This window comes from Sander lucioperca, chromosome 19 (assembly GCF_008315115.2).
Source record: "Sander lucioperca isolate FBNREF2018 chromosome 19, SLUC_FBN_1.2, whole genome shotgun sequence".
NCBI classification, from domain to species: domain Eukaryota; kingdom Metazoa; phylum Chordata; class Actinopteri; order Perciformes; family Percidae; genus Sander; species Sander lucioperca.
Window position 1 is genome coordinate 12471670 of NC_050191.1, and position 23137 is coordinate 12494806.

At 41.3% G+C, this 23137-nt stretch overlaps 2 protein-coding genes across 6 annotated transcripts in view; both read right to left on the reverse strand.

Annotated features, from left to right (window-relative positions):
• Positions 1-164: 164 nt before the first annotated feature.
• On the reverse strand, positions 165-1648 carry LOC116066456 (leucine-rich alpha-2-glycoprotein-like). The gene is made up of 2 exons (XM_031322559.2): positions 1460-1648; positions 165-1297 (listed from the first exon to the last, which is right to left on the reverse strand). Exon 2 carries the CDS (start codon positions 1293-1295, stop codon positions 297-299), a length of 999 nt encoding a protein of 332 aa, XP_031178419.1. The 5' UTR covers positions 1296-1297; positions 1460-1648; the 3' UTR covers positions 165-296.
• Positions 1649-3551: 1903 nt separating this feature from the next.
• The window catches only part of LOC116066412 (rho-associated protein kinase 2-like), a 30655-nt gene continuing 11069 nt past the window's right edge, over positions 3552-23137 (reverse strand). The window contains exons 9-35 of one of the 5 annotated variants that reach the window (XR_004895917.1): positions 20783-20942; positions 19370-19466; positions 19162-19241; positions 18236-18284; positions 18004-18139; positions 17571-17662; positions 17087-17333; positions 15701-15807; positions 15303-15459; positions 14800-14960; positions 14139-14323; positions 13877-13946; positions 13556-13659; positions 12693-12879; positions 11347-11440; positions 10976-11070; positions 10483-10671; positions 9708-9876; positions 8836-9051; positions 8130-8197; positions 7936-8024; positions 7565-7643; positions 7132-7399; positions 6280-6559; positions 5267-5349; positions 4942-5052; positions 3552-4129 (exon numbers count right to left, since the gene is read on the reverse strand). Coding sequence is in view for 4 of the 5 variants with exons in the window: in XM_031322451.2 (XP_031178311.1) it covers positions 4968-5052; positions 6280-6559; positions 7132-7399; positions 7565-7643; positions 7936-8024; positions 8130-8197; positions 8836-9051; positions 9708-9876; positions 10483-10671; positions 10976-11070; positions 11347-11440; positions 12693-12879; positions 13556-13659; positions 13877-13946; positions 14139-14323; positions 14800-14960; positions 15303-15459; positions 15701-15807; positions 17087-17333; positions 17571-17662; positions 18004-18139; positions 18236-18284; positions 19162-19241; positions 19370-19466; positions 20783-20942 (3464 nt within the window). In the remaining variant the exon portion in view is untranslated. The remainder of the gene's footprint in view (positions 4130-4941; positions 5053-5266; positions 5350-6279; positions 6560-7131; positions 7400-7564; positions 7644-7935; positions 8025-8129; positions 8198-8835; positions 9052-9707; positions 9877-10482; positions 10672-10975; positions 11071-11346; positions 11441-12692; positions 12880-13555; positions 13660-13876; positions 13947-14138; positions 14324-14799; positions 14961-15302; positions 15460-15700; positions 15808-17086; positions 17334-17570; positions 17663-18003; positions 18140-18235; positions 18285-19161; positions 19242-19369; positions 19467-20782; positions 20943-23137) is intronic. The other 4 variants (XM_031322451.2, XM_031322452.2, XM_031322454.2 and 1 more) reach the window with 4 other exon arrangements.

Below are 23137 nucleotides of genomic sequence, written 5' to 3' on the forward strand. Positions count from 1 at the left end.
CAATTAACACATTCTATGGTGTTTGTTTAATTCAAACAAAAATACAAGCTTTGGTTTTACAAGGTCTTATGTAGTGCTGGTAGGTGGATTTATTACCTTTGGACACAACCGGGCTAGCCGTGTCTTTGTGCATTTTATCTACAATTAAGACAGAAAAGACAGACATTCTTGAATGTTCTCTTTACTCGTATCACATTTTATTGTACATTCAAATTACACTGACAAAAGAGAATGTTTCAGTGATTGAAGAGTAAGACAGGCTGATCAGATAATAACCAGTATGAGGATGGAAAATGTTAAGACTGAAGGTTTAGTTCACTTTCTGTCAGTGACATTACTGAGCGCCCCACCAGAGACTGCGGTCTGGCACATATGATGGTCTCTGGCAGGAAGACTTTCTTCTTGTTCCTTTGAAGCCACCTCCAGAGGTACTCCACCTTCCCATCACACAGCCAGGGGTTGGCGGCCAGGTCCAGCCCCTCCTCGTCCAGGGAGCTCAGAGGGTCCAGCAGACCTGCAGGGATGTGGCTCAGCTGGTTGTCATCCAGACTCAGGTGTTTGAGCTGAGCAAGCTCCTGAAAAAGGTTTTGGGGGAGTTTGTTGAGCTTATTCCGAGAGAGGAACAGATGGGTGAGGTTTCGATTGCTCTTAAGTATAGATTCATCCAGGGTGTCGAGCTTGTTGTTTTGCAGGTTTAGCCTCTCAAGTTTGGTCAGCGGGTGCAGGGAATTTGCAGAGATCTTCTGCAGACGGTTGTTGGCAAGGTCCAGATTCTCCAGGTGGGGCAGCTTCTGAAGCAGAGCAGCCGGGACCTTGGTTAAACTGTTCCCAGATAAGTCGAACCAGGTGATGTTGCTGTTATCAGGGAGCCACTCAGCATCGGCGTTTTCAATCAGATTATTCTTCAGCACCAAGTTGCGCAGTGGGGCGTTGATGAAGACATCTGCAGGCAGGTCAGAAAGTTTGTTTCCTGTGAAATCCAAAGTGTTGAGATGAGGAACGCCTCTGAGAAGATGAGAGGAAAGGCTCTGCAGGTGGTTGCTGTACATGTGGAGTCCTTTTAGCAAAGGCGTGGCGTTCAGGTGCTCTTCGGAGATGGAGGTAATGTTCGTGAACTGGATGGTCAGTAGGGAGGTGTTAATCGGGAGACCCTCGGAGGGGTACTCTGTCAGGGGAACCTCATTGCAGACCACCTCAGCTTTTCTGTGGTAGCACTGGCAAAGTGGTGGGCAAGACAGACTGCCATGGCAGAAATATGCCAACCAGAAGAAAGGAAGGACACACCAGGACTTCATTACTAGAAGAAGAATACACAGATAGTTTAAGATGAGGAGGAAAATACCCCACTGCAAAACATCACAAATCATTTTCAGTTAATGCACAACATGTTCAGTAAAAAAATAAAACTTATGTTCATAGACATGATGTTCAATAACATGAGTAACAAAATGAAACTTACTGTTGTTTTCTAGATGGATGAGTAGCAGCCAGATCGCTCCTTATATCAGATTCAGCAGTGGTCACACACATTTGGCGAGCAGAAACCCCCAATCTAATCATTTCTCTTTGAGTAAACAAGGACACAGTCACTACACAGTCATTCGTCAAGGACAGACAGTTGCAACAGACTGTGAGACTCTACTAACCTGCACGGAAAGTACAAAACCTGGAAATTTAGTTCATGTGGGTTTATTGGAAAACATTTTATAGTTCTGCTAAAAACTCTTGAATGTGAAATATGACGTTGAAGTCTGTGTTAATGTGACCATACGCAGTTTAGGATTTTGATGGTTTGCCACTGAGTGGAAAAACTAAGATCGATGTTTACAATATTTTTGTACTTTGGATTTTTTAGATATGTGGGAGGAGGAGGAGAGAGGGGGGGGGAGAGCATGCAAGAAAGAGGTAAAAATGCACGGTCATCAATTTGAAATAAGGTAGATTATATGTTTTTTTGCTGGAAATTAAACGTTGCCATCCAATAATATATTTATATATATATATATAATTAATGTTGATTCTTGATGAGGAGGAGAAGGCTGCGTGCCACCTGATGTTGCAGCTGTCAATACAGCAGATTTCAAGGTTATTCAACCAGAACATACAGTCACACAGCTGATAAACAGAATGGATCAGACCTGCAGTATGAAGTACGAATTTAGCAGATGGGCAACTTGATGAACCATTACATTATGTATGATGAGTGCCAGTTGGCTTTAGGCTGTTCTGAAAGATTTATTTCAGTCAAGCCCACTCACTCCACATGCACTTGCAAGATAGAGACAGACCTATTCTGGTATAGTTCAAATAGTCTCCTCAAATAAACTGTGGTCAGATATAACATCTCCAAAGGATCGTTACAATATTCCTATGGCATTTCTGTGTTTATAATGTCAAGGGCTCTACATTGATCTCGTTATTTTGTAACAGCACACTACATATCATTTTCGAACATTTTTTAAGATTATTTTTTGGCCATTTTTGGCCTCCATTTTGATAGAACAGCTGAAAAAATGAAAGGGGGGAGAGAGGGGGAAATGACATGCAGCAAAGGGCCGCAGGTCGGAGTCGAACGCGGGCCTGCTGCGTTGAGGAGTTGAGGTTTCTACTAGAACATGTTTACATGCTTTCATTTTCAATAAAAACATTTTTTTCATACACACAGTTTTAGCTCTCTTTAAGGCCCACCCCCCAAAAAGCCCAGTCTGCTCTGATTGGTCAGTGTTTCTGGGTCTTCTGCATCTAAGCTCTGGGAGTCTTTGCACCGTCCTTTTGCAGCCGGTAACTGAGTGGGATAACACTTTAGCGGCACGTTCTACCTAAATATATTAAAGTTGTGACATCTAAACTGTATGGAAATCCTGACGACTCGTTTAAAGGCACAGTTTCTAAATTCAGACTGTCTGCATTTCTCTGTGGATTGAGAATTACGATACTTTCACAGTATTTATATAGTACCTTGACTGGCTTTATAATTAAAAAAAGACGCAGAAATCTCACTTTTTACAATACAGTATGGGACCTTTCAGATTATTATTATCTCATTGATACCTCATTAATAATTGAGGTACAGGTCAACAAAAATAAATAAACATGATTTAACATGTTTATTAGTGCGCTTTAGAGGTGCTAGACGGCAGACAGAGTCAGGCTAGCAGTTTCCCTCAGTTTCCAGTCTTTATGCTATGCTAAGCTAAGCAGCTGCTGCTTCATCACATAAAATTATTATATAAAAGTTGTATCAATCTTCTCACCTAGTAACTCTCGCCAAGAAAACAAAAATGTATTTCCCAAAATGTGGGACTATTTTTTTTAAACAATGATTAAACTCAAACACTGAGTTCATTGATACCACACTAATAATTCAAGTACAGTGCAACATGGAAACATGTAGGTAGAGAAACCAAATCCAAACCCCAGTCTTTCTCAATTCTTCCTGTGAAAAATAACAAAACTCATTGAACTTGACTTTTTTATATATTGAGACCAATCCTACATGTTGAATTTCAAAACATGAATGTTGAAACAATAAATGAAATATAAAATACTTATTTTCATGGTTACATAATTTATTTGAATTTGTCATGAATGGAAAGAAGAAAACATTGTTTCCGTTCAATTCACATTATTCTGTCTTCTGTTGTAATGGATCTACTTTGTGCAATGAAAACTGTATTAATTTACAAAACAAGCATATAATGTATAATGTGCTGCTGACATGTTGTCATTTACTATGAGCTACACTTTGTGTTACAATACACAGACAGACATCTTAATCCTATATACAAATGTTCACACATATGACTAACACCTCACAAACACAAATCCATGTCAGTCACTGCATCTGACAGAATAAAATGTCCATATTTTTCATGATGTTTATAAAATAAGGCAGTTTCAGTCAAGTTTTTAAAAAACTTTTCCTATAGATGAAGTCTCGCTCTCATACTCATTTTCTTCTTGTTAAAATGACAAAGGCAGCCCCAGTTCTCATGACAACAGCCAGTTTCTGTCCATTTTTTTCAGTCTACTGCCCTGAAGAAATAACATGTACTGTAGGAACTGCATCCAGACTGCGGTCATATATGCACAAAGATGAAAATACACATCTTTGATCAACCAGGGTTAACTGTGAAAAGAGAGAGAGAAGGAAAATTATGTGAAAACCTGGGATGTTACCAACAGAATGCCTGGACTTCAAAGGCACGCACACACAAAATCCACACATATTAAACCAGGAAGCTATCCAGTAGCCACACAATGCATGAGTAAAATGCATAAAAAGCAGACAGGAATGGGAATTATCTTAGTCTGCATTATGCAAGAAGTGAAATATTAAAACCCATTTTGGGACATGAGCTTATTTACCTTTTTGCCGAGAATTTGATAAGAAGATTGATAGCACTCATATCTGTACTGTACAGTACTATCGAAGCTAAGCTTAACAGAAAGACTGGAAACAGAAAGAAACAGCTATCCTGGCTCTATCCAAAGGTATTTAAGATATACGCTTTGCTTGAGTGAGCTACAGGGGTGCTGGTAGGCAGATTTTATTACCTTCGGACAGTATTGTTGCTAGTATTTATGCTAAGCTTAGCTAACTGGCTGCAGCTTCATATTTAATGTACAGATGTGCGTGTAGTATTGTCACTTAACTCTCTGAAGAAAAACGTGTAAGTGTATTTCCCAAAATGACAAACTATTGCTTTAATATTTTACTTCTTCCAAACATGCAGACCAAAATCTGCTTTTTGTGCAATAAACAGGTGCAGCAAGCATATTTCCCAAACCGTCAAACTATTCTTGTAGCAACAATGAAGTTCAAACACAGAGTTCATGTTTTCCCACTCAACTGTAAATTTAGAAATCACACAAAAACATGCCTCTGGCCGCATTAAGGCCTCCTTCTAACTGCAAACACACATGCAGAGGTCCAGTTACCCTCTGTACCCCCTCTTTCACTTCCTTCAGAAGAACAAATCATCATCATCATCATCATTATCGTCATCATCCAACGGCCAATTCCAGTCTTTAAGGCCAAACTCAAGCAATCTGAAACAGTAGAGGATCATCGAGGGGGTCAACAGCCTTTCGTGCTTCATAAACTGCTGGGGCAATACATGCCAGGTTCAGCAGAGTGCAGCGTAGAGCTGTGAGTTGTTAATTGAGTGACTAAGTGCTGCTTGTTATGATGAGGGGAGTGTTAATGGACATGGCGGCACAGCGTTTTGGAGGGAGGACAAGCGCAACAAGCTCTGCTACTTACAGTCTCCCAGCATGAGAGACGTTAGAATGGAGAGGTCAGAGGTCAAAGGTCAGTGGAGGATGATACGGAGCATGGGGCCAGTGCTGAGGGATGAGAGCCAGTTAGGTTGTAGCTGAGAGAGCAAACTTGGACAAATGAGGGTCTTAATCAATCCCAGATTTTGGGGGAGACTAGTTCTTAGAACTGCTTAGAAGTGTACTTTTCCTCTAAAAAGTACAAGTACTATACGGTTGGAAAGCACCTGTTTAAAGCAAGACATCCTGCATCAGCCACAGCTTTAGGCCCCTTTCAACTGTCGGGCCGGGTACGGACAGATATTTAGAAATGGTGTTCGGGTTCTGGTCGGGCTCGGTCACATCAGCACGATAAGGCAATGAACATTTTAAATTTAAAACAGGTTATTATGTAGGTGCGCGCCTGTGTTAACGTGCGCTTGTTGCCCCGTGTGTGCTGAAGCGCTCATCTGTTGACATTTCTGAATGGCTTCCTACAGTTGCTTAATAAAAGCGGACTTTCCACACAAACAAACGTACATGTGTCATTAGTATGAGAAAAAAACTTGTGTCGGGCTCGGGTCGGGCTCGGACATAAATATCTTAATTCCTGTCTCGTGTGCAATAGAGTGCGGATCAGGCCGCATTTTTCTGTCCGAGCCCGGCCCGCATTTTTCTGTCCGAACCCGTCCCGGGCTGATTGACAATCATCAACAGAGACAACAAAGTAGGTAGTAAGGCTAGTCGTTTTGATCATGAATCCGTTTTTTAAACCAAAATTTACTGAAAAATTATTTGTTAGATTTGCTCATATTTTGGGGTTTTCACCCTGAGTTGTATTTTTAAATAACATTAAAATAACAAGTGCTACATCAGCCATAGTTAGTTTTTGTTTAAGAACAAGATGATCATATCGTTATTGCAGTAATGTAAAAAATACATCAGAAACAAATTGAGCTTAATCTGGCTGGAAAATTAAAAAATATGTTCTGTATGCAGTAGAATCTTTCCCGTCCTTACCTGGGCTTGCCTGATGGCTGCTGCTGTCTGCTGGGCTGGATCTTGATGGCTCCGCGATGGGCCGACATACGAGGCGAAGCCCTGGGTGAAGGTCGCGGGGAGACTCGCGGAGAGGAGCTTGATGTCGCTTCATGAAGGTTGTTTTGTGCCGCAGAGGGAGGACTCATTGTTGGGTGTTTCCTCGGGATGCGTTTGAGGAGGTGGCTGACCCAGCGCTGCTGCTCCTCCTGAGAGTTGGTCAGCAGAAGCAGCTCTTTGGCAGTGGATATGTCGTAGTTCACTGTTGAAGACAGAGATTTAAAATGGATCAGAAACAGAGTTTCTCCAGACATTTATTTCTTTGTATGTGGGCTTAATTCTATGGTGCAATTCCAGGCTGTCCATTGTGGTAGTGTTGTGTTGGATTGCAGTATACTAAAATATATTTTGCCCACCATATCTTAAGTTGACTAACAAGGATATTAAAACATTTTCACAGTTTCACAAAAATAGAATTTATAATGGGCTGTTATTGGTCATCTGTTCGATGTACAAAGGCTGCTATGACATTGAGCGTAAAATATAATATATATATAATATAGTGTATACTGTATATAGAGCTGAAACTACCAAACCTTTATTTTTTTTACTATTTCCTGACATCTTACTGTCTGGGTGATACATTTACTAAATGATTTAGATTCATTTATGATAAATTGATAGTTGCGCCTCTTAATATTTAATAAAATGTTTCTATAGTCAGAAATGGCAGCTGCTTGAACAAGGCACAATAGTGGTAGTGTACTCCATCTTAAAGCATAGCTCCATGGTACAAGTGAAGTTCTTAATTCTCTCTTGACTGAGCATACTGACCCTTGCAGGGCACAATAACTTCCTCCTTTCTGTCCAGGTGATCTTTGTGGCACTTGGTGTGGCAGCGGCGGCACTCGAGGGCTGGCGGGGGCTTGAAAACGTGCCACAGGGGCCGAGCACAGGCCTCACAGCTGGAGGGAAAGTGGTACAGAGTGAGGATGAACTCGTGGCCCTTGTGGCTGATGTAGGAGGGGCGGTCACCATACGGGGCGGGCTCCACTGCAAGCTCCTGTTCACGTTTAATCTCGCCTTCATTGGCATACAAGATCTGGGGAAAGACAAGAAAAGGAAAGGAATTTAATTGAAGATCTATTGAGACAGCTAAATTGAGAAAACCAGATACAATACTGACAGTCTGAACAAAGGGAGAGGGGAAAGAAAGACAAGGCAATAGAAGTGTCCTCGCTCAAAGTCCTCGAAGGAAGTGTCCTACCTGGAAAATCCTTGGAATTTCTTTGGCATCTGCACGGTACACGTCAGTTTGAGTGACAGGTCGGACATGAAACAGCTTACTGTAGGAGGGAGAGAGATGGAAGAGTTAAGAATAGACCCAGGAATGTGTAATCAATAACAATAGAAAAATATGTGTAGCACCAGCAGGATATGCTTAATAGAGTCAGTTTTCTCTTTCAAAGGACTTCTCAAATCATACTTTTGTCATATAGTTTACCCTGATTTTAGTTAATTAGCATGGCTGTCCATTCTTAGTAGTAACAACTTAAATAAATACTGTTTAAAAAAGTGCTCTATACATACATTTTACCATTTTTATGAATTTTTGGTATTACATGTTTAATGACTCACTCGATGTCCAGGGTCATGAAAGGGTTGGCCTGTTCTCGGTCCAGCTCGCTGTTGTAGAACAGGATCTTCTTACTGCTCACAACTATAAACTTTAAAGGAAAGGGAAACAAGGGCCAAAAGGTTAGACCTAATGATACTGGTGATTACTAAGAAAACAAATCCATACATATAAGATATAGTTGTGGCTGCATTACTTTTTTGTCCCAGCCAAACCGCTTTGTGTTCTTGGTAGGAAGTGAAATCCAGCCCTCCAGCCTGGAGTCTAGTTTGCAGAGAAAAAAACAGGAAGATGTCAACACAAAGAGGAGAAATGCCTTTAATCATGTGAACCACTTAAAAGAACACCTTGACATTTTTGAAATGGTGGCATTTAGTGGCATTTTCTTCAAACAGACATAGAGAGGAAATAATGAATCGCTAAAACCAAAGGGCAAGTGGCATTGCTACTTGGTTTCAACAACAGGCTACTCAGTGGGAGCTATAAGGAGTATAAAGAATATCCAGCACAAAATATAGCAGGTGTCTGGCAATGAAAAATAAAGCTTTTTACTTCTATCTTAGGAAAAGCTTGCACGCCAACTTCACACTTGTTTGCCCACATCTTTTGCAGTGAAATAAATTTGACCAAAGCAGACAAGCATCAAGCTGTGAGCATTAACATGTCCAATGATCATTAAACAGGGTAAAAGCACAGCAGAGTCAACAGAGTAGAGGGATTAGCGGAAACTTTGCAGGGTTGAACCAGGGTCGGGGGTATTTCTTTCTCCATTCAGGAAAAAAATACAATTTTAAAACAAAGGAAATATTTCGATAAATGATAAATGTTACAAATAATTGTTAGGTCAATTGCAGTTTTCATTTGCAACCCCATCCCAGATTTAAACCGCCATGCAGGGTCACCTGCAGGTTCAGCCTCAGGGGGCTGTTCGTAGGTGAGGGCCAGGGGACGGTGGCCCTGCTCCACCCGCCCGTCATATTCTTCTTCATCCTCAGAGTCAGAGTCGAAGAGAGTGTGAGCAGAGTGAAGGTTGGGCCGGGTGTCGATGCAGACAGATTTGTGTGTGCGCTGGTAGGTGAAGGACATTGATTCTGAGGTGTGAGAGTGAGTAATGCGCACTGTGCCGGACAAGGTGGAGAGAATTTGAGGTGAAAAGTGGGGGGAAAGGAAGAAGCATAAACAGGAAAAAGGTCAAAAACAATTGGCCTGGAAGAGACTCAAAGTGAAAACAAAGGAAACAGTGAGAACTCAGGAAGAGAGACTGCAGGAAGAGGAATGCAGGAAGTGCATGCAGAAGTGTACTTGCTGACTGGCTTTGAGCATTTGAATGTACATGTTGGTGCCACATTATAGGATAATGAGTAGGATTTGGCATCAAAAACCGGTTCCAACTTGGAATCGTTTCAAAAATTACGATTCCAATGGAATTGTTTCTTTATTGGAATCATTTTGGAATCCGACCATCGGTTCCAAATTTAACCGTACTTTCAGGCGCTTGTTGTGTTGCAGCCATGGTGCATAGTAAACGCCGCTCTAACGTGTGGCTTTATTTTAGGTCCAAAAAGCCTGGTAAAACTGTAAATCACCATTGAATCAAAATAAAATCTTCCTCTTATCCGTGAAATAAGCATGTGACCCGTTTCAACTTCACCCCTCAAAGAATCGAAATCGAGAATCGATAAGAACCGCGATCGAAAGGAAGAATCAGAATTGTTAAAATCAAAATGATGCCCAACCCGAATAAAGAGCGTGAGATGAAGTCTACTTTGTCTACCTGGGTATCCGTCACCCATGTCCATGTCGTTGCCACTGCTAATGCTGGTGGAGTCCAGAGAGTGAACGCTGAGGGAGGTGATCTGGCAACGAAGCTGCTCGATGTCACTGTCTTTGCTGTCCAATGCCATCTGAAGCTCCAGACGCACCTGGTTCTCTTCTGCTATTAGCTGAATAAGAGACACAAACAGGTTTTTAATTGCAAAATTAAAATAAGCCAACTTAAAGTGCTCATATTATGCTCATTTTCAGGTTCATGATTGTATTTAGAGGTTATATCAGAATAGGTTTACACGGTTTAATTTTCAAAAAACACCATATTTTTGTTGTACTGCACATTGCTGCAGCTCCTCTTTTCACCCTGTGTGTTGAGCTCTCTGTTTTAGCTACAGAGTGAGGCATCTCACTTCTGTTCCATCTTTGTTGGGAGTCGCACATGCGCAGTACCTAGGTAAGGACTACTACCCAGTCAGAAGCAGAGTATTAGGGCGTGCCATGCTAGCAGCTAGGCGAGCATTATAACGTGTGTTACAAAGTGACGCACGTTCGTCATGGAAGTAATGGCTGGACTACAATAGAGCTGTTTGGAGCAGTTTGTGAACAGTGTTTTCTGTTGGAGATGTTAAGTGCCTTTGGGGTGGACTTTGGGCTTTTTCACTTTGTAAACCTATAACGTGCACAAAAAAGATAAGCCAAAAAGCATAATATGAGCACTTTAATGTGTATATATTCATGCCATTTGTCCGTATGCTGGTGTGCAGCATCGGCATACTGACCGCCTGCATATCCGTCAGCTCTCTCTGGTACTTGATGATGGTGCTGTTGAGCTTCTCCTTCTCCGCTCTCAGCTCCAGCTGCAGCTTCCTGTTCTCCTTCTCCTTCCTGTGCACCTCGGTGTCGATGCTTCGGTGGCCTCTTTGCCCTGTCTCCCTCCTGTTCATCACCTCGGCCAGCTTGTTGACAGCCTGGGAGCAAATACACAACAACGTAGCTTTTTACAGAGATCTTATTTGTGATTGATATGAATTCAGTAAGCACACAGTGAAACCTGCAGGAATATCAATTTTTGCTGCAGGATAGATGTAAAAAAAACTTGTTTTAGATCTTAGTCATTTTGCTCAGAGTTCAACACAATGCCTGCAGCTGAACATTATTCTTAACAACAAATGATGTGACATAACAGTTGTAAAAAAGTCCGACAGTCAAAATAGGAAAGTATAGAAAATATTCCAGGGCTTTCCAGACCTGCGTAGGTACCCAGACACACACCTGAATTTTAAGCGTTCGTTCATTCTGCAGAAGCTTTTCAAAGGACAGTTTGAGCGAGTTCATCTGCTTCTCCTCCTCCTTCATTTTCTGGAGCTCTATATAAATAGCAGAGAAGAATGTTAATTCAAATACTTTACTTACTTAACATAAGTTTTAGTGAAGTAATCCATAAATTATAGCGCAAGTTCTTGGTTCCCTGATGAAGAGATTAATGGCGACTTTTCATGACATTTTTACAGCCCACTCCCCATAAATCATCTGGATCATGTAAGATAGCTTTTTAACACATTTTCCAGCACTGAGGGAAATGTCATTCCTGTAGAATTTTTTTCTCTTAACGTGGTGCTTATTAGTTCCAAAATGACACTCACGTTGCTGCATGTCTTTCAGCTGGTTGTTGAGCTCCTCTTTCTCGCTGGCCAGGTTGGCCACGTCCACGGTCAGAGTGCGGTTGGACTCTTCCAGCTGTAAGGAGTGTCAGGGTAGAGGAGTTAGAGTCTCATCCATGCATACGGTAACAAACAAGCAAGATAACTTAATGCATATGGCACATTTGAAAACAGCAGTTACAAAGATCTTTACGTGAATAAGAACTGGAAAAAGTGCTTTTAACCATTTTTACTACTAATCACTGTGATTTCCTGTGGTGTTGTCAATGTCCAGTTTTTTTAGGCCAAGGACCCCTTAGAGTCGGAGTAGGAACCCCCTACTGATTACAGCTATAAAAGGTAAAGGTACTTTATTGTCACATACAAATACATGTAGCAGAATTCCATTTAACCCATCCCTCAAGGGAGCAGTGGGCAGCCATTTACAGTCCCCGGGACCAACTCCAGATCTGAGCCAGTGGGGCACTGACTGGAGAACCTAGTACATGTTTTTTGATGGTGGGGTAAACCGGACCACCCGGAGGGAGAACATACAAACTTCACACAGAAAGGCCCGGAACGACCTGGATTCGAACCCAGAACCTTCTTGCTGTGAGGCCACAGTGCTAACCATTGTCATGCTGTACCTATATTGTATAAAATTAAGTTGCATGTTGAACCGGGCCGGATGGATGAAAATAAATGGATATTAACGTATTATTTATACATCATGTTTTAATGTTAAACATATATGTGGAAGGCACAGTTACTCCTTAAACTTAACTGTATTACTACCATAGTGGCTACCGTACCTAAAGTAAGCCAATCTTCAATGTGTGAATTTACACAAATAGGTCAATTTATATATGCTATAATATGTACATCATTGTATGATTTAAAAAAATATATATATTTTTTAACATAATTTGGTGGCCCCCCCCTGCACTAACTCTGAGGACCCCCTATGGGTCACGGACCCCCTGTTGAATATCTCTGCTGTGGAGCACTAGAAGAGCTATGGAGCAATGTTTTTGTAAACAAGACCCACTTTTTCCCTTTCCTACCCCCAGTTTCAGGCTGTTTCACTGATCAACAGTTGGTGGCGCTAACGTGCCAAGGAAGGTAGCAAAGTGCCAACAAAAGGCAGGAAAGAAGCCTGCAAGCTAGCAAACATGGGTGTAAACAATACAGGTTTTCTAAATAATTTTGGTACAGGAAAGAACTCAAATTTTAAGCAGAATTTCAAAACAAACAAAGAAGCCCATCATTAAAATCACTAAAGAGGTCTTATATTGGAATTTTATTTCACGGTCAACTATAAATGGTCTCGATCCCAACTCTGATCTCACCGAGCTGATGGTGGCCTCCTTGTCACCGAGCTCCTGTTTGTGTCTTGCCATCATGTCTTTGATCTCCAGCTCCTTCATGATCTTCTCCTTCTCCAGATCCGAGTACTGCTCCTCAGCGATAGAGCGAGCAAGCTGCTCAGAGTCCGCCTTGGTCAAACTGGCTTCCAGCTGCGCTGTCATGGAACTCCTGTGGAGGCGAGGGGAAGGAACTGTTGTTACTATTTTATTAAACTGGATACATCTTTTAACTGCAAAATCTCTGCTGTTATTATGCCAGTCAGAAGTAGACTGCCTATAGTGTGGACAAACATTACGTTTTGAATGACCTTCTTTGTCAATGCACGATTGTCCAAGCGAGAGTTACACTGATTCATAATAATAATCTTTGGCTGCAGTGCATCTGGGGACACTGCTAATCTGGTTCACTCATTCAATCAAAGGTCAAGTCCTCCATTTTGGCTGTGAGATGAATTCACAGAGGGCAAATAACACTAAACTGGAAAGTCTGTTACATTCTTTAAAAAAGAAGATAAATGTTCTATTCGTAGTGTTATCCTGTGGATGCTTCACTGCCACTGACATTTAACTACAAAACCTCAACATATGAGTTTTTAGTATTGCATTTCATGCTTCCATTTTATGCACCTTAACACCTTGTTTGAGTTACATGCTTTATACTTTTATTTTGTATCATTTAATACGTTTTAACTTTGCATGTCTTATGTTGGATTACATCTGTATTTTTTGTTTTGGTTCTTGTTTTGTTAATAAGTGTTTTATGTGTATCATGTTTAAAACACAACAGAAATATCAGGTTACTTTAGTGCTGCGGTGCCTCTATTTATAGTGTTTAGACTGGTTACCTCTCCTCCTGATATTCTGCCAGTCGCTGCTGCACCTCTTTGTACAGCTTGTTCCTCTCATCACGCTCGTCCTTCAGCTCACGGATCTGCGTCTTGTAAAGAGTCTTGGCAGGAAAACAGTTGGAAATTCAGTTAATTTCATATCACAGATATGGAGGCTCATATCTTCCCATTCAAGCCCCATATTGTAGATTGATTTAGATTTTTGTTTGCTAGTCTGACAATATTAAGTCATCTATGCTGAGTGGAATATAATAATGGCTGCCACTACTGCTTGTAAACAAGGTGTACAAAAGAAGGAAAACGGATGGTTAGAATTACTGTGAAATACTGCTCAGCCTCCAGTTGGTCTTTCAGTTCCTTCAGCTGGCCACCCACCTCCTGCTTCTCCCTGGAACAGGACCAAAAATCTGTCAATCCCTGCTGCTGGCCAACTAATCACCAGAGCCAAAGCACTTTCCTCAAACCAGATACTGTAGGATGAATGAGATTCTCCACCGCGATTTGCCAACAGTATTACAACAAACTCTATAGGTTCAATATGCATTACTGAATGCTCATTATGTCATTATGTGTGTTTGACCTGCGTAGCTCCTGGTTCTGTTTCTCCAGGACCTGCTTCATGTCAAGCAGGTGGTTGAGCTCCTGTTTGAGCTGTTTCTCTGAGGAGAGGAGCACTGACACCTGCTGGTTCTGCATCTTCAGATCGCTCTGGCTCATGCTCCGCTTGTGGATCTCCTGCTCTAGACGCACGCTCAGGCTTTTTACCTGCGACACACACACACACACACACACACACACACACACACACACACACACACACACACACACACACACACACACACACACACACACACACACACACACATTAGTGGTGGCACTAATTGATAGTTTTGGGTAACAATTCAAACTGCAGAACAAAAAATTAGGGCTACAAGTAATGATTAATTTCATTATTTTGATTACTTTATATAATTACTATCAAATTGTTGGTCTATAAAAAGTCTAAAAATAAGGCCAAAATGCCCATCACAAGCTTCAGGAGCTCAAGGTGTCATTTTCCCATTGCTTACTTTGTCCAAACATCAGTCATGATAAGAGGAAAGTGTGATAAGGAAAAGCTGCATAACAGTAGACAATTACATTTTTATTTGATAAGAATTACTTCAAACAATTCAATTGAGTATTAAAAATTGTCATCATTTTCTATCAAGCCAAATTACTGATAAAGATGTAAGACGCACCTCTTCAGACATTTTCTCCTTTTGTGCCTGCAGCTCCTCCAGTTTGTGCTGCGCCTGCTTGTAGTCACAGTCCAGCATGGAGTGGTCCTTCTGTTGTTGCAGCAGCTTTCCCTCCAACTGCAGCTTCAAGCTGCGCTCCTCCTGCAGGGTGCATTCCATCTCTGGACCAAACAAAAAGTCCCGGAGGGTCATTTACCCTGCACTTAATACAACAGTATTGATAAAACAACTTCTGCTTTTGGTTGAGCACCAGATAAATGACAAGAGCAAATTATCATTTTCTGTCAAGGTCTACTCCATCAAGCAGCCCTTCATCTTTTTCAAGTAATGTTTCATTTTCTTTTCCTGCCTTCATGAATAAGTAAAGTCACTTTTCGTCATAATTAATAATACTTGTGCTCGTTTGTGTTTTTATTTCAATATTTGTGTTAAGTGAGCTACAATTTAAACTACTGAACATATGTTGATGCATTTCATCCATCCTGCAATCATCTTTCACATACTTTTTAAGGCCTCAGACTTCTCCTCGATGGACTGGTGGATATTGTTTTTATCTGCCAGCTTGGCTTTGGTGGCTTTGTGTTCTGCCTCCTCCTGCTCCAGACTCTGTTGGAGCGACTTCAGCTTGAACGTCAAGTCAATCTCTTGGTTGCTCTTCTCCTATAGAATCAAAGGGGATATTAGGTTTTCTAATGGCATTCATTCATTACATAGGGATGTTTCACCTTGACTTGATAAACTTATTGCATGGAAACAGTCAAAGGTACATTTTCAAAATGCTGGAGAACAATGTCAACGTAATCTAGAAATGTCAAACTGAAGTTCTCAGGGGGAACATTTCCTGGGCTAGCCTTAACTCTCAATTAACAATAGAAATTAGCCATTAGAAATAACAGCCAACCTTCTCGAGGTCATTGAGCTTCTCATGTAGCAGCTTCTTTTCAGACTGGACCTTGGAGAGAGATGACTTCACGTCTTTCACCTCTTCTTCCAGGCCAGAGATACGTCCTGAGGTGTGTGTGAGTGATGGTAACAGGGAAAAGGAAATAATAACAAAGAAATTATAGAAGGAATATAGGAGGAGATTTAGTGCAGTGGTTGCAAACACTACAAGAAAATGCACCTGAACTGTTCAGTTTCAAACAGATATGACCCTGGGTGAGACATTACATAATGCTCCTGCACACGTTCAATATACGGAAAACAACACACTAAATGTTTATTTCCCCTTTAACCAACTCCACCTACATGGAGAGTTTTACCAGGGGAAAAAAGCATGAGGCATCGCAGCAAACAGGCAGCACTTTTGTTTCGATACGTCCCCTCTGACCTCAGAGACTGGCCTCTCTGCAAAGACTGAGCACGTTTCAGTTTCCAAACAGCATCTCACAAGAGGTGCTGGCTCTGGTCTGGCTTTGGCTTTCACAGCCTCTTGCTTCACTCTCAGCCTTTTGAACAGATGTTTCCACCTATGATCTGATATTTCCCAAAGCCTGGTCCAGAAAAACAATTCACATCTAATAACCATGTCCAGCCTCCAGTTTCAAGTTGAGGTACGCCTTTTTCCTGCTACTGAGGAGATGTTTACTGAATGGGATCGCAGTTTGATGACCTGCAGTTATGGCAGTGAACCTTTTTTGGTTGGTACATTCCAACATTGCTAACCTTATAACATTTTAATAGACACATTCAAGTTTGGAATATAAAAGGCTTGTGAAAAATGGTTGGCTGGTTGTTAAGGTGTTGATTATTGAAGAAAAATGTAACAACCAAACCTCAACAGTGTTTTTCTTCTGCTTATTTTTCACTTCCAACCACTGTGTAGGCTATGTGTAGAAACAGACTATTAAAGTGAGACTTATATCTTGATTTTGACATCTTACGTATTTTTTGGTAACATTTGCCACCAGCAGCTACTGTGGGAGTTTAAGGAATAAAGTTTAGCATTTAGCTAAATGCTAAGCTAATGTAACAGCAGTGCAATGAGAGAAGTCATAAAGTCAGCCAACTGACTCCTTTTTTGTCTGTTATACAGCAAAGTTTCTCTAAAGTTTGCAAACATTAGCCACCATACACTACTGGTCATACCAGACCAAATAAAGCTGTAGCAACAAAACCTCTGACTGTAATTAACAGTGTGTTTTCTTGCTTATAAATTCCACTTTTAATTTGGAAAATGAAAAATAACACATTTATTCCCTCAAAGGTTACATAGTCTTGCTTTTAAACTAAGTGGAACTACTTCTTTCAATGCATATTCAGAGTGTAATAGACAGCCAGGCCTCACCCTGCAGGTCAGTAATAGTTTCTGTCCCGAGGTTGCGGTGTCTTCTCTCCTCCTCCAGCTCGGCCTGCAGCCCCATCAGCCGCTTCTCCAGCTCCATCTTGCTGTTTTCAAGCTGGCTGCACTTTTCCTGCATCTCCCTGAGGCTGACCTCCAGGCTCTCAGCCTGTTTCTGCGCCTCTGCCTGACTCTTCTTCAGCCGCGCTGCCGCCTCCTGCTCAGCCTGCAGCACGGCGTTGGCCTCCTCGAGCTACACATGAGAAACAGACAGGATGAAGCTTTTCCCTGCAGGCTGAACTGGGTCAGCGCAGCAGCAAGATTAAAAGGGGGTTTAATGAGGGAAAGGCAGAGGAATAATGAAAACGACAGTCACAGTTGCTTGCTTGAATATAGATTATTAAATTAGCATGTTTGATTTACATAAGTATGAATGCTACAGTGAAGCATTATAAAAAAAGTTAGGCAGAGTTAAAAATGTCCCCCTTACTTGTCTCTGCAGCTGGATGTTGTTCTCATTGGAGATCTGGGAATTCTGGTTCTTCTTTCTAAGATCCTCTAGCTGGTCCCTCAGGTTGTTCACTTAAGACACAGACAAATGAAAGAGTTAATGCTTTATGTGACATAACACATTCAGTGGACCCTTGAAATACCACGATCCACCCACTAATAGCCAGCATATATACAACCATATAGAATATATACTGTGATGATATTAACAGATATCCTTATGGTTCATTTCAATATTTAATGAGTTTAACAGCCCGACATTTACTTGCAAAATTTTTGCAAGTAAAATATATGAAAATGAGAACAACTGAAGAACTATACTATCGGCATGACATGACATTTAACGTCTTAGAAATGCATTTTTTGGATCTTATTCAGGAGTTTCACGCCCCAATGTTTATATAGGTGCTCACATTCGTTCTCCAGGCTGCGTTTTCTGTCAGTTTCAATCTCCACCTTGCGGAGGTTCTCGGTGCTCTGGTGCTGCAGCAGAGCTCTCTCTCTCTCCAGCTGCCTCAGTGAGGCCTCGACTTTCTGCCTGCTACTCATCTAATCAGAGAGGAAATAACAAAGAATGTGAGTGGAATGAACTACCTACTTTATCACATCAGCTACATGGTTGAAATAGCATCCATCCATTCTTACCTCCTTGTCTAATTCTTTGACCAGCTTGTCTAAACGGTTGTTGGCAATTCTAGGGGAAAAGAACAGTTTTATTGCACAAATCATTGAATTAAGAGGACCTTGGACACCAGATCATCCACTGATTATTCCTTTAAGCTACTTTACTGATGAAACATGTTGGAAGTGATTTTCTTTTCCCTTCTTTTAAACATCTACCATTATCAGAAACTCATGGATGGCATGGACTCAGGGATGTCACATGGACACAGGAATTTCCTTCTTTATACACAGCACACAACATGAAACATGGAATACTTTATCATGAAAGAAAACTTAACAAAAAGTTTTTTTTTCACTTTATGAAGTTTTTTAACATTAGTATGAGTTCCCCTAGCCTGCCTATGGTCCCCCAGTGGCTAGAAATGGTGATAGGTGTAAACCGAGCCCTGGGTATCCTGCTCTGCCTTTGATTAAATGAAAGCTCAGGTAGGCCAATCTGGAATCTTCCCTTTATGACGTCATAAGGGGAAAGGTTACCTCCCCTTTCTCTGCTTTGCCTGCCCAGAGAATTTGGCCTGCCCATGAGAAAGAGAGAGACATCATGGCTTGCAAACAAGTGAAGCATGGCAGTTGGTCAAGGCCACACCCCCACCCTCCACCGTGTCCCACCTCTCTCCTCCTCAATAGCATTTAAAGCTACAGACACAGAAATGGCACGTCCTAAGGAAAGCTCATTGTGGGACTGGCTCTAGTGGCTGTAATTCTGCACCAAGGCTGAATTTCGGGAAAGAGACTTCAGATACAGTATTAGGGGACGACTGAGGCCTATATAAAAGCATCCAAAAAGCAGCATGTCATAGGACCTTTAAGTAAATAGTTACATATTTAAGAAAAAAAAGTGACATAAATGGTGCTCAGCTCTGTTTGTGTTACTTGTCCAGACATACTTGCACTTGTGCTCCAGCTCATCTTTGGCCTGCATCTCATGGTCGACCTGCTCCTCCAGCTGATGAAGCTTTTTCTGCAGCTGCTCAGACAGATGACCAGAAAAGAAATAAAATGCTATTACCCAATAGTCATTTCCATCTTTTTCTATTCTCTCTATATCTCTCCTCTGTTACTATAATAGTAAGACCACATGCAAAAAACGCCTACCTCTTTCTTACTGTCCGAGCAATAATCCTTATCCTGAGAGTGTTCTTTACTGTCCTCTGAATCCTCCACAGAGCAGTTGTTATTTCCCTTCAGCAGCCTGACAGAAAAAGAAGGGACAGATGAGAGCAATGAGTCTGTTAGTGAGTTTACCTGGACAACATCCAACACTATCCATGTGTCCAACTTTCTGCAACCAAGTGACGTATTCTACCCTAACCAGATCCATAATGCCAACTGGGTGGTCAAGGGGATGCTGAATGTTCACCAAGACACAAGTCACATTTATTGCATTATCAGAACTGCTCAGAAATCACTTATACTTAAGACCCATAACCTCATGCATGGAGCACAAAACTGTGGTGCTGGGGGAAAAAGGCCTGAGGATCTTCCAGGCTTCTTCTTACATCTGGATGGGTTTACATTCGGAGAAACCCAAAGCCACACTATCTGTCGCCAACTGTTAACCAACATGGTGGTGGACTTGACTCGTAATGGTGGGCAACTATCTCTGGGAGTCATTACATGGCTGCATAATAACCAAGAAATTGGAAGGAAGTTTATGATCATTTTAAGTCAATTCTTGCCCTTAAATTGATGTTCTCGCATGGTGTTCGTCATTTTAACAAATTGAAAATGCGAACATACAGTACATACTGCTAAGACATTTAAGATGATTTTAGAAAGGTTGTACCCTAACATGCACAGTTAAGGATGAAGTCTGAAATCAAAGGAAGGCTGGTCTAAGGCCATTCATTACCTGCTCAATATTCATGTATTATCAGGGATTTCGGTTACCACCTGTATACACTCGTAAACTAGATTGATAGTCATCTACTGGCTATTGGCATTGTTTCGGCATTGTTTCGTCCTTGACTCTATTTTAGTCAGATCAATGTAAAAGATAAATTGATTAGACACAATCAGCTGAACCTTCAGCTTCATGAGTATAAGCAACAACATACCTTCAGGTTAAAACATTGTTGGTCAAAGCACCATAAGATCATAAATCCAACATGTTTTTTACTACTTCTCCTACCGATCAAGACCAGGGGTTTAAAAACTAGACTCCATCACAAGCAAAGAGGGCATTTGAAAGGGGCTGTCAGAACAAGGCAGCAGTGTGGAGCTCGAACAGGCATACAGTGTCTGACTGGTGTGAGGCTGTATTAAAAGGTATGGGTGTCAAGCTGTCTTTTTCTACCTCTTGCATTTTAAGCACAGCGCTGTCATAGAAACACACAGCTCTTGTGAAAGTTCCCACACATGAGTGCTACATTTTATTCCCAGTATCGTTACCAAAACTACATTAACACAAATGTGAGGCCAGCAAACACTAATCCAGTCAACACTTCTTTGCACAACAGCAGAGACGAAGCGTAATATTCAAAGAAGACATCCGAATAAAACACTTACTGGTCCTCCTTGAAGTAAGTGAAGCCGACGAAAGGTAGTTGGTTGCCCACAAAGGCCTTGGGTGGAGAAAAGGTCTCAGCAGCTCCTTTATCATCCTCTATGTCATCAAAGTTACTGGTGTCTATGTCGCCGTTCAGCTCAGGCACAACTGGAGCAACAGCTGGAAACAGAGACAGTCATGGAGCAAAAGGGGGAGAGGAGGAGGTGCAAAACAAGAGGGGTTGAGAGGGGTCGAGAAAAGAGAATGATGATGCTTAACATAAAGACTATCAAATATTAAAACCTGGTGCTGCAGGTATTTAAACGTATATCTTCAACAAACTCTTAAAAATTCTTTTTTTAGGTGTGTTCCGGAGTAAATTCTATGCCAACTTTGGCACTGCTTCTAGTAGGAGTAAGCACTCTGCAGGTTGGCGTGAGGCTGACACCACTCCTTTTCCCATACAGTGCTCGCTTTGTGCCCCACACACGGTGCCTTTCACAAGCCCAAATGCCTGCTCCAGGCGTGCTTTAAAAGTCTGCACAACACAACAGGCAGACAAGAATGTGTCAGAGGGCCAATCAGATAAAACTAAGCTAGTCCTTAAACCTATAAATAGTTCCTAATTAAGAAAAAAAAGCAGCCGTTAAGGATCGAGTTCCTCAGACCAGTGCAACTCTGGCTCTAAGCAAAGAGCTCATTACTGTTAGGTCAAGTCACAACCCTCAGCGTGACAAGTGTGACCCAAAGATGGTGGAGAAAATACATGGAGAGATCAAGCAGAAGAATGAAACAAATGAGGGGAAATAAAAAAGAGGGGGCAGAAAAAAGGCAAAATGTGGCCAGACAGAAAGAGACACAGGCCACTCCATGGAGGCCCTTGTGGCACGACTTCCCAGAATGCTCTCTGATAGCGGGCTGGTAATGACAGGCAGCCGTGGCCACAGTGAGAGTGAGAGAGCGGGAGCAACCCTCCAAACTAGAGCGCCCCTCTCATTAGATCAGTCCACACAGGCCGCACAGCCTGCCCCGCCCGCCCACTACGGGGGGTGCTGCCTCCCATCCCATCCATCCATCCATCCATACATCCATGGGGCTGGCTTCTTTTCATCAACATCCCAATTCTTAATAAGCTTGATAATCATGAAGGCAACTGGGAGAATCTTCAGCAGAGTCCAGACATAGACAATAACCCTCCTGAGTCATGGCCACACTTAGCAGTCCTTAAACAGACACAGAGGGCTGGGAGGTACATGCAGCTCTGCGGGATGCCAGAATTGGAGCAGAGTCAAGTTTTGTGTGTGTGTGTGTGTGTGTGTGTGTGTGTGTGTGTGTGTGTGAGAGAGAGAGAGAGAGAGAGAGAGACTGGACATGCAAGTGCAAACATGAAGAGAGCTGAGCAGCACAGCCGTGGCACAGTAGTGGTTTTATGTTTCCAGACTGCCAGTCTGAAGTTCAGTCCGAAGTTCTGTCTGTTGTCTTAACCAGAGCCAGGTGAAGCAGAGAGACGAAGAGGCAAAGAGAAAGAGCCTGCATGTGATTATATACAGACACAGAGGTCCTGTTCATACTCATGCTCATACTAATAAATCCCTTTCCTTATTTCCTTCCTTCCTAAGCGATGCTAAATCTGATACAACTGTATAAGGGGAGATTAAACCCGGACTCCTTACAGGTAGTCCATGTGCAATGATCAAATTTTAATTTAAAAGAATAAAGTATGAGCTTAATAACGCAACAACCAATGGGTGTCATAACTATTTTACAAAGCTTAGAATATTTTTCACTATTTAAGGTGATTTAAGGTGTTCTTTTTGCTCCTATCTTTCTTTTTTCTTTGTAATACATCTATAAGAAACTCATTCAAAATGTGTATATATATATACTCTCTTTTTAACCCAAGATGTTTAATATGGTTTTATATGATTTTTGATTTTGCATTAGGGATTTTATGTTTTTTTTTCTCTTTGTCTGCAGTGTCAAATTGTAAATATAAATGAAACCATAAAGAAAATAAAATAAAATATTTATATTCATTAAAGAAATCTTTGTTTTTGTTCTTGGATAATGTACCATCATTTAATTCTTACATCAAATAGCAATTATTATTTCTTTGCTGATTTACCAAGTGATAATGTAATAATGTAATGTAACTCCATATATCACATATGACTTATTCTTTAAGTTATGTAATTAGCCAATACTATTATTATTATTATTATTATTATTAATATTATTATTATTATTATATTGTCCATTGCAAAGGCCAGTTAATGTAATAATCTAAATATATTATAGCAGTTGTCACATCTTGGACTCAGCTAAATGGAAATTTCATAGTCAGTGACACAACATGCCTCTATTTGGGGAGACTT